At 59.5% G+C, this 11,247-nt stretch overlaps 1 protein-coding gene across 1 annotated transcript in view; it reads left to right on the top strand.

The window, feature by feature from the left end:
- Positions 1-717: 717 nt before the first annotated feature.
- DTX1 (deltex 1, E3 ubiquitin ligase) overlaps positions 718-11,247 on the top strand; it is a 32,374-nt gene continuing 21,844 nt past the window's right edge. Inside the window, exons 1-2 of the mRNA XM_004690708.2 lie at positions 718-871; positions 1,373-2,352. Coding sequence (XP_004690765.1) covers positions 2,094-2,352 — 259 coding nt within the window. The 5' untranslated portion in view covers positions 718-871; positions 1,373-2,093. The remainder of the gene's footprint in view (positions 872-1,372; positions 2,353-11,247) is intronic.

Genomic DNA, 11,247 nt, shown 5'->3' with positions numbered 1-11,247 from the left:
TGCAAATGAGATGGCAAGGACCATCCCTTACCCTCCTCAGAGGTCTCTGCCTCCAATCCTGGGTCCCTTGGGAAGCAAGATGCGGTCATGGTCCCCTCATCTTGAGTCTGGGCACTTTGGGGGAGCAGGCTCTGGACTGGGCACTGCCCTAAGCTGCTGTGCCAGCTGGGGCCATTTCTTATCCTTACTGGGCCTCTGTCTTCCCATGTGTGGATCTCAGACATGAATGTAATGTAATTGGGCTCAGGCATGGGCCTTGCCAGTCTCACCTCACCCAACAGAATGGTGGGAGGAGAAAAGGCGACCACAAAATCCTTTAAGATCTTTCTTTAGACAACCTCTGGATTTTATTCAAGTATTTATTGAGCACTTATTAAGTGTCTGGATTAGACAATGGAAATGTAAAGATGACTAGGATTCAAGCAGGCGGCGCTTAGACACCCCTCACTCCATGCCTGGTGTCCAGCTTGTGGTCAGGCAACCTCGTGGGGACCCAGGAGGGCCTAGCGGAGGATTTGGGGAGCCCGGGGCTCGAGTGCCAGCGCCAGCCAGCCTCGCTTAGGGCCGATCTGTCTCCTCCCCTTCCTCCTTCTCCGCCAGCCTCCTCCCCCGTCCCTCCCCTGAGCGTGGCCGCGGCCGCCTCCCACCCGCGGGATCCCGGCGGCGGGCAGCCTGCTCGTGCATCCGTGGTCGGTGGGGTAATCTGTCCAGCGCCTGGAGACCAGCTCCCGGCGCGGCGCGGGGCGGCCGCGGGGCCTGGGAGGGAGAGGGCGCGGAGGCGGGACCGCGGCTCCCTCCCACTCTGCGGGGAGCCCAGGAGGCGGCAGTGCTGAAGCTTAAGCCCGGGAAGGAAAGGAGCAGAGGAGAGGCGGTGAGAGAGCGGGGCTCTTAGGGACCCCACCCCCGACTCCTTGAGAGGGCGGTGGGCGCCTTGCGCCTTGGGGAGGTCTGCACTGGGGAAGGGGGCTTTTGCCCCAGGCCTGAGGCAGTGAGCGTCCAGCTCCCAGCTCCCCTCTTGGGTGACGCGACCCCCGAGGGGCCCTGGGCCGCGCCCGCAGTGCCTCGCATCCTCGCTCACCGCGGCTCATCCCTGCGCGCCCTGCATCCCCCAGCTGCGGCGCGGGCCCCAGGGAGAAAAGCGCTGGGGGTGCTGAGGAGGGGGCTGGCGTGGGGTCTCCGGAAGTCGCGTCCCCCGCCCCGGCCCTCCCTTCAGGCCTGCCCCTAGGGATCGCGGCGGGGCGACCCCCTCGACCCCCCTACCTGCCCCCCCAGCGGCTCCCCATTGTTCTCCACCGCTCGCTCTCCCGGGAAGGGGGAGGGGGTGCTGCGCTCTCCTCTTAAAGGGCCCTCTCTCCCTCTTGTCTCCCGGCAGGTCTCGAGCACGAGTGGGGTGGGGCGTGCCCACGGCCCCCGCCCCTCTCGTCCCCCCCGCCCAGCTCCGCAGCCGCAGCCCGCACTGGCCGGCCCGCTGGGGATACCGCCGCACCCCTTCAGCAGTCTCCAGCTCCCCAGACTTTCCAGGACACCGTGGAGCGGGGACAAGTAGGGACAGGGCACTGGGACGCCCCCTTCAGCGGGAGCCGTCGGGGGGGAGGGGGGAACGGCAGACCGGAGGCCAGCGAGCACCGCCACCGCCCGGAGCCAAGCTCAGAGTCCAGGACGCAGTCGAGCGCAGAGGGCTGGCTGAGCGCCCCAGGGGAAGCAAGCTGGGGCCCAGTCGCCTGGGTGACAGGCCCCGCACGCTGGGAAGAAGGACGGAGGGCTAGAGAGCAGATCTGGAGGCGGGGAGGCGCATCTTGCCTCCCTTACTGCATCGAGGGCGCCCCGGCATTCAGAGCAACGTTTGCCTTGTCAGAAGACACCTGCTTCCCCTTAATCCGAGACAGCCCTGCGGGAAGAGGGTCCTTGAAGACAAGCAGCCCACTCTCCTTACCTGAGGCCTCTGGGCCTGCAGAAGACTAAGTGAGACCTAAGAAGGAGGCCTGACTGGCTTTGCTGCCCACCCTGGGGAGAGAGGAAGCTCCCGGCCGCCTCCAGGCCCAGGAGGGGCTGACCAGTGAGGCTGGGTCCTGGCCCCTGAGGCTGCAGCGGCCATGTCTCGGCCAGGCCAGGGGGTGATGATGCCAGTGAGCGGGCTGGGCTTCCCACCGCAGAACGTGGCCCGGGTGGTGGTGTGGGAGTGGCTGAATGAGCATAGCCGCTGGCGGCCCTACACGGCCACCGTGTGCCACCACATCGAGAACGTGCTCAAGGAGGATGCCCGCGGGTCGGTGGTCCTGGGGCAGGTGGATGCCCAGCTGGTGCCCTACATCATCGACCTGCAGTCCATGCACCAGTTTCGCCAGGATACAGGTGAGCAGACTGACCCCCCTCCGCCAGCCACAGACACCACGCATCACTACCACACCTCCACCTCCTGTGGGGGTGCAGAGGCCCCCAGTGTCCCCTGTGGAGGGAGCCTGGAACCTCAGGGAGGCACAATGGGCTTTAACAAGCGCCCTCTCTTTTAACCCCCACCCCCAAAAGGGCCAGTCTAGACGAGGCTAGTTCAAGACTAGCGTTCCAATCCAGCTTCTTCTAAGTGTAGGATCCTGGGCAAGATACATTACCTCTCTGATCCTCAGTTTCCTCATCTGCAAGATGGACAGATCAGGGCCCTTCACGGGTGGGCAAGGATTAAGTAAAATTGTGCCCACTCAGCACAGAGCCAGGAAAAGCATTAGCGCTCGGTTATCTTACTGAAAGGGTTTTCCACGCACTTCCTCCTTTGATTTTTTTTCTGACTATCACTGGCAACCATCTGATTACTGTATGGTATGACTAGTCCCGTTTTACAGATGAAGAAAGTCTCCCAGCAGCTCAGTGTTTTAAACTCAGAGCAGGGATTCCAGTCCACATCATTGATTTCCAGAGCCAGAGGGCACAGTGGCATCCATTACTGACTCCAAGTGTTGGGGTAGTAAAGATGGGGGGGTGTTGGTGATGGGGTGGGGTGGTGATGGTGGAGGAGATTGTGGTGACTTCGGTGGTAGTTCTGACTGTGGGATTAGTTGGGGGTGCTGCTGATGTTTGTGTTGGGGGTGGTTTTGGGGGTGTGGTGATGATGTAGAGAATGTTGGTGGTTGTGTGTTAGTTGAGGATGGTGTTAAACATGTGAGGTTCACTCAGTATTTTTGTTCTGGAGGTGGCAGTCTCTGGACATCCCCCAGAGTCACTATTGCCTGGTGGTCTCTGACAAGTGTGGCGGGCAGTGGGGAGGATGAGACCCAGTCTTGTGGAAGCTGCCAGAAGGTCCTTGGCATGTCTGATAATGGGGGGTTTGGGGAGTCCGTGGACTCCCTGGATGACAGAGCTGGAGACAGAACACTTTCCTTCTCTCCAAGTGGTGCTATCCAGTATGGTAACCACTAACTACATGTGGCTATTTAAATGTACACTAAAATTTAAGCGATTGTACGTAGACTTCAGTTCCGTGGTCTCTCTAGCCACAGTTCAACTGGCACCACATTGGACTAGGTAGATCCAGACATTGCCAGTTCTAGTTTCATTGCAGAAAGTTCTAGTGGGTAGCCCTGCTTGCGACCATTGCTTGGCACCCAGCTTGCGGGGCCTTCAGAGCAGGACTAGCCGGCCCAAGACCACCATGTTGACCACTTGCCTCCCTTTCCACCTCTCCAGACTCCTCCACCCCTCCCCACTTTCAGCAGGCTCTTAACTCCCCATGGCAACTTCTTTATCGTTCAGCCTCCCTAGACCCCCCAAAAGTTCAACTTCAGCCACACCACACCCACCTATTTGCCAGAAGAGGGAAAAAATACTCATTCCTCATCGGCCTCTTGGGAGCCCGCCAAGACCCTCCAGTGAGAGCTGAGACTGGCACGGCACCTGGATACCGGACACTGCAGGAGGGAGGGGAAAGAAGCTTCCAGCAGAGACATCATTCCCTGTCCCCCTATGCTCCCAGGGGCAACAGTGTCGAGAAAGGACAGCTCACCCTCACTGTGATGGCCCAGGAAAGAGCCTGGGTGGATGTCCTTCCCTCTCCAAGCCTCAGTTAACACATTTATGAAATGGGTGTGAGCACATCTCCTGTAGTAGGGTTGTCCCGTTGACCAAGAGAACCAAGCCGGTGATTTTAATCTCACCAAGCCTGAGCAGTCATCCACCATGTGCCTGGCCCCTGCCTAACACTGCTGATCCAGGGGAGCTACACAGCAGACCTCAACTCTTGGAAAAAGTAAGACACACTCACACTAAAAACAGTATAAAACTGTAAAACCCAAAACCCGCCTGTATGTACTGAAATGAACACAGCTGCATGTAGATTTTCTAGCTGTAAAAATCTTGATAGGTTCATTGAAGCTGAACTCCCATTTGTTGGGGGGAGGGGAGGTAGCCACCTGCCCCGGGTGTACGGTGCCCCCACAGAGATGCTGGCGCCTGGGCAGAGCGAGTACTTCAGCCCTGGGGGCCCTGAGTTCTCTGGGAACTGCTGGTGGGAGCTGCGGCACACTGTGTGCAATGAGTGGACGAGACTGAGCTGTAACGACACTTGTGGGGCTGAGATTTGAATTTCATATCATTTTCACGGGTCATGAGTTATTCTTTTTTTCCCAACTACTTAAAATGTAAATGTAAACTGTAAAAACCCTTCTTAGCTGGTGAGCTGTGCAAGAGCAGACAGTGGTGGGTTGGGGTGACCCCTGGCCTGCCAGGCTGTGAGCCTGCCCACGGGGGGGCGGGGGGGCATGCTGGTGCCATGCACACCCAGCCTGGCCACAGCAGGACACCAGCATGTGGCATGTGCAAGGCGCGGTGTGGTGTGTGCACACGCAGCCCGGCTGGTTTGCACACCCAGCGCCAGCACCCAACCCCGTCTGTGCAGGCCAGGCGGCCACAGAAGAAGCAGCCCAGATGCAGCTCAGACCCCAGGGAGAGGCCAGGCTCAGCCCTGGGGGTGGGGGTGGGGGGCTGCTGTTTGTGTTTGTTCAGCAGTGCCCCCCTCCCCCTCCCCTGCTGGGCTGTTTGCAAGGCTCCCCCAGAGGGTGAGGTCCTCTTTGAAACCCAGAGTGGGGACTGGAAACTGGAGCTGCCGGCCTCACCCTCATGTGGGGGGCGGGCGCTGTGACCCCACCCTGAGATGTGAGACAGTGCTATGGGCAGGTCAGGCTGGGGGTGGGGAATAGCTCTGGGAAGTGCTTTCTGTCCCCTGCCAGGCCACAACTTCCCTAGGGTCATTGGACAGCCCTGCCTTAGCCTCATCTGATCAGCCACACTGTCCCCAGAGCTGGAGAGAGACGAGACGCAATGTCCCTTCTCAGGCACCTACAGATTCCTCCTTGCATGCCCGTGCAGGGGGCAGAGCCAGGGCGACTTTCTAGGCATCTGGGTATCTGCGAGGGGTGACTCTGGCTGCCCTTTGCCCTTTCTCTAGCTGGGCCAGCAGACGCATGCCAGGCTGAGACTAACCACAACTGCTGTCCCCGGCCCAGGCTCGGCTGTGCCTGGTGCTGCCAAGCTGGCAGGCTGGAGTGACAGGTGGCAGCTGGTTTCAGTGTCTCCCGAGCCTCTATCCCTTTTCTGGGTAACAGGGATGCATCCAGGGTGCCTCTCCTTATGGGAACTCGCGTCTGAGGCCACACGTAGGCTCCTGGTGGCTAGGCAGACCTTCCAGAGGATCAGCTACCTCTTCCGGGGAGAGCAGATATCAGGGAAGGGATCCCCAGAACTGAGACTGCGAGGCAGGTCATGGCACAGGCCCAGAGAGGGCGAGTCACTTGCTCAAGATCACGCAGCCGGTTGTTACTCCCAAGCTGGACACAGACACGGTGAAGGTCAAGCCCAGGTGGGGAGCAGCCCCTCCCCCTTCTCCCTTAAGAGCTGTTAGGGCTTGTTGTCAGAGTCTGTACCGTGGAAGGAGCAGCGTGTTCCACCCCGGAGTCCCCCAGGCCCAGCTCCCCGGTCATAGCACCCACTGGGACCCACTCCCCGCCAGCCTGGGAGGCCCCTGGGGCCGGCTGACACCGAGAGTGAGAAGCTGGTGTGTGTGTGGGAAGGGCGGAGCCGGGCCCATTACTTCCAGCCACACTGCCGTTGCCACCAGCACAGGTCTCCGGCAACTTAGCTGGCTCCAGGAGCCTCTTCAGACACCTTCAGTTCATCACCACTTTTATTTGATTGTCAATAGTGCCGCAGAGCACAGGGCCCTGGACCGGGTCCTGGAGACTCAGAGAGAAGGACCCGATTCTTGCCAAATTGGTGTCTGAGTCCAGAGGAGATAAAAAGCAGATCTAGATGGTGGGTGTCGTGGTTGAGCCCTCTGACTCATGGAGCCAGCAAAGGTAGATCTGAATTCTGGATCATCCTCTTCGGCTGTGTGACCACAGGCCAGCCCCTTCACCTCCCTGAGCCTCAGATTCCTGCTCTGTAAGATGGGAGCAAGAATTGTTCCTACTGAGGAGGTTGTGAGGGTTAAACGAGATGGTGTAGACACAAGCATGAATGTTCCGTGACACACAGTCGGCGCTCATGCTCAAGCAGGAAGAGACGTGAACGCCTGAGCATCCCCTCCAGTGAGGCGAGGAGGGCGGCGGGTGCCTCAGGGGTCTGAGAGGGAGGACTCCCTGGAGGAGGAGTCCTCCAGTGTCTGTATGGTTTGGAGAAAAAGAACAACTGGAGAAACTCTGCTAGGTGGAAGGAACAGCATCAGCAAGGGCCTGGAATAGAAATATAGGCAGAGACCCCAAGCCTGGTGGGAAAGGAAGTTGTGACAGAGAGGGAGGCGGGGAGGGGAACAGCCAGCCTCTTGGGACCCACCAGTGCTGCTTGGGCTGCCAGCTGCTGCCCTTTAGCGGCTGGCCCCAGGGGACCCAGCGCCATGCTGCGGGACCAGCCTCATTAATCTGAGGTCCTCAGAGGCCTGAGCCGGAGCAGGTAGGTGGCTTGGTGGTTGCTGATACAGCCTGTCTGGGCTCCCTCCAGCCAGTTGGCCAGCGTCCCCCCCGGCCCCCCCCTCGTTACACACAGCAAAACTGAGGCTCAACATGTGGGTGCCACCCGCCCAAGCTGGGGAAAGAAGGGTCAGAGTTCAGATCCACATGAGCAGCGACAGCCTGTCTCCTGCCTCCTGGTCTCTCGGCCCAGCACCTTGGACAGTACTGCTGCGGGGCTGGAGGGGGGTCCCCCTCACCCCCTGTCACCCTCCTCTGCTCTGCCCCCTGCCCGCTTCTCCCTCTCCACCTTTCCTGCTCTCCCAACCCCCAGACTCACCCAGGGATGCAGGAGGTAACGTAGCTGTAGCTGTGAAGAGGGAGGCGTGGGGGTTGCAGTGGGGGAGGTGATAGGGAAGGTGATGAAAACTGTGGCAAGAGAGGGGGACAGGGAGCTGGGAGTTATGATCAGAGCTCTTACAGAGTGGTGGAGGGGGCATCGCCAAAGGGCTGTGATGAGGAGGGTCGTAGCTGCTAACCCAGGGGGCCTCCGGGGGGGCATTGATGGGGTGCTGTCGGGACTGTGAGAAAGGTAGCAAAGAAGGCCATAAGGGGTGAGGGGAGAGTCATGGGATTCAAGAGGCTGTCACAGAAGCAGCTGGAGAACAATGAGGAGCGGCCAGGCTGGAAGGTGCCCTGATGGGGCGGGCCCGTCACATTTAGGTCATAAGCCAGGGTCCTGGTTGTGGCAGACTCGGGGTATGGGGGAGGCCCAGGGTTCCCTCCCGCCTCCCACCCACTCATCTGGGGCTCCATGGGCCACCCCAGGGGTCCTCCCCGCAGGACAGCCTCCATGCCCACCAACCTGGAAGTTGACCTAGACACCCCCCCTCCACTAGACCCCGCTCCTGTCCTGACACCAGCCGAGGACATGGGGCCCAAACCTGGAAATCGGGGAGCCTAGCCCGTGGGGCCCAGGCTTCATGTCCTCTTCTTGGCTGTTCTCTGGCCACGGCGGGGGCAGGAGCCTGCCATGTGCCCTTGGGTGAATGACACTCCCTCCCTGAGTGCCACTTTCCCTCTCTGGAACATGTGTCTAACACAGCACCCACCTGCTGGGCCTGTGATCAATATTCATTTCTTCACTTCGCAGGAATTTAATCAACACCTACTGTGGGCCATGTCTTCTGGGGGCACTCGGGGGCAGAGTGACCAGGACAGATGCAGGCTCTGCCCTCAAGGCCCTTCTGTCCTAGTGGGGGGGTGACAGGAAGCCAGGCACCAAGGAGGCCCCAGTAAAGGGCTGTTCTGACCTTGAGGCCCCAAGAGCTGCCAGGCTGGGGCTGAGTCCCCAGCGCTAGGCGGCTGCGTCCGTACTCTGCCATCCTGGCCAAGAGCCTCGCCCACCTGGGCTCCGCCCCGCCTTCCCCTGGCGCTGCTCCAGGCTGCCACCTCCACCTGCCTGGGCAGCAGCCAGTGTCAGGGAGGCGAGGGGGACTGGCGTGAGGCCCAGGAGCTGGACGCCCTGAAACGCAGAACAAAGGACGAGACAATCAAAGGAGGCAGCACTGGCCGCCAGGATGGTCCTGCCAACGGCCGTGGCCTGGCCACCTCTCCTGGTGACAGGCTGGGCCACCGTGGGGCCCAGCCTTTGTCCCCCTCCCTCCCCCGCCAGCACAGCTCACCAGGGGAAGCTTCGACTTCACCTGAAATTGCACCATTATGGAGTCAGCCCGAGCTTCCCCTCTTCCAGGGAAGAAAGGTTCATTCATCCAAGGTGTCGGTCACCTGGTGCTGTGGAAGTTAAGTCACGGGCCCTGGGCCTCTGTCTAACTTGCAGTGATTTGAGCCAAGTCCCTTTCTCTCTTTGGGGCCCAGTTTCTCCCCCCTAGACAGAGGCTGAAAAGTCAGAAGCTCCCAGGGCCCAGGCAGTTAAGGGACATGAGTGCCTGTGGAGGCAAAGGTCTTTATCTGTCTGGTTCAGCGCCTGGTATCCAGTAAGTGCTCAATAAGTGCCTGAAAGCATGAGTTGGTGTGCCTTTGCTTCTGCTAGCTGTGGTCAGGACAGCCCCTCCACATCTTTGGTTATTTAAGAATTTTTGAAATCCAGACTTGAGTGAGTCCATTCCAGTTTTTATTTGTAATTTTTGGGTCCAATAGTATGTTTGTTTTATATAGTTCATCTGCTTGTTTGCCTTCTCTAAATACTACATATGACCTCTTCAATTTTTGAATTTTCATCCTTCTACTGCTTTAATGGAATACGTGAACCAAAGCAAAATCACATCTACCACCAATTTGCAATCTCCGACCTAGCCATTTGTAACAGTTGGTGAGGTTCGTGGACATGTAACCGTCCATTCAGTCATTCATTCAGCTAGCATTTTTTTAAAAAGATTTATTTATTTATGCACACAGCACTGGGGTACAGACCAGAGATGCAGGGGCCATGAGAGGATTCACCAGAGACAGGGTGGGGAGCAGAACAGGTCGACTGATGAAGCACAGTGCTGAGGGGAGCAGCGGGCGGGTCAGGAGAGGTCTGCCATGCCATGTGGGTCACCTCCGGGGCAGGCCGGAATCGAACTCATGCAGAAGTGGCTTTAGCTTCTGAGTGCTTTAACCCGCTGTGCCACCAGGGAGGGCTCAGCTAGCATTTTTTTTAAGTGCCTGCTGCCTGTGCTCCTGGTTGTGGAGAGTTGCTAAGGCTTACAGCAAGCCGAACCTTTGAGAAACACTCAGGCTGTAGGGGACACAGACACTTCAACAGTGTGTGAGCTCCATGGTGAGCGGGCAAGGGACTGACCCAGAGGCAAGGAGGAGCCCCCAGGTTCCCTGTGAGGGTGACAGGAGGGCCGGAGCTGAGCAGGACCCGGATTAGGAACACAGCAGGGAGGAAGATGGGGTGGCATGGAGGAAGGACATTCCAGTCAGAGGGAACAACACGTGCAAATATACAGGCGACTCACGCGTGATCATTCAGAGAACAGCTAGGAGCTTGCTGTGGCTTGAGTATGAGCTGCAAGACAGCTTGTGATGGGCCCCAACCACGAGGCAAAGGGCTTGGACTGTTTCCTCTGGGCACTAGAGAGCCACTGATGGTGTTGAACAGGAAACTGATGTGGTTAGTGAGGGGGATGCCAGGTGAGAATATGCGACAGAACACGAAGTGTGGGTGCAGGGCTACTGCAGCAGAAAAGGAGGCTTCGGCCTGTGCGGTGGTGGTGGACATAGGGATTTCAAATCTGACAGAGTTAAACCCAGACTTAATAGGTTAGAGGCTGTGTGACTTTGGGCAACTCACTCCACCTCTCTGTGCCATGGCAGCTGCCCAGGGCAATGTGACAGGGTCTGCTAGCGTGCTCTGCGCATTGAGAGCTGGCGTGTGGCGCCGGGAGAGCAGTGCGTGGTGTGCCGTAGACTCTGTGAGCATCTGCACTGCCGCGCCCACTTCGTGGGTGAGGAAGGAGAGGCCGGGAAGGCCAGGGCGGTGTCCAAGCCGGCCCAGCGCTGCAGGAAATGAGAAGCCGTCTTTCCCTTCTGTCCCCTCGCCCCCCGCTCCAGCATCCCCCACTCTCGGCCGCTGCCGCTGTGCCCGGATCTGAAGCCCAGTGTGCTGGAAGCCAGGTGACTGGGAAGCCCCGAGCCGCAGCCCACACTGTGGGCCTAGCCAGCCTCCCCCAGAGGGCCATTCAGAGCCCGTCGGGAGGCGGGAGTCTCTCTGAGTGCCAGCCGGCTCAGGCTCCCCAGGCCCAGAGACCCCCCTCCTGCTCTCCACAGCCCTGGCTGCCCACAGACCCAGGGGAGCCTGGCCAGCCTTAGACGTGCGGAAACCGCTAATGGGCCGCAGCTTAGCTTGACGAGGCCCCTGGGAGAGTTTGGAGGAAACAAAGCACTGCAGGATGGTTGACCTGGAGTGGACGGGCAGGTGCCCTGGTCTATAGCTATCAGGGATCCCAGCCCCTCTACTCCCTGAGCCAAACCTCACGTCATCCCAAGGAGCCTCGGTTTCCCCGTCTGCCCACCAGGGCTCACAGTCGTGTTCAGATCCCCTAGGGCTGCAGTGGGGACCAGAGCGTGTGGGGAGGCCCAGGGCGTGGCAGCTGGCGCCCAGGGGCATTGGATGAATGGGGGGGGGGTTACGGCTACAGCCCAAGTGTCAGCCACGCATGCAGAAGAACAGGGTGGGGCAGGCTAAGGGTGGGGCTGCCACTCCCGAAGGACTGAGGTTTGAGCCGTGTCCCGAGCCTGAGGTTTGAGCCGAGCCCCGAGCCTGAGGTTTGAGCCGAGCCCCGAGCCTGAGGTTTGAGCCGTGTCC

The sequence above is a fragment of the Condylura cristata genome, unplaced genomic scaffold (assembly GCF_000260355.1).
Source record: "Condylura cristata isolate star-nosed mole 26May11 unplaced genomic scaffold, ConCri1.0 scaffold00029, whole genome shotgun sequence".
NCBI classification, from domain to species: Eukaryota; Metazoa; Chordata; class Mammalia; order Eulipotyphla; family Talpidae; genus Condylura; species Condylura cristata.
The sequence above is the reverse complement of the archived record's forward strand: the minus strand, read 5'-3'. Positions and strand labels throughout refer to the sequence as shown.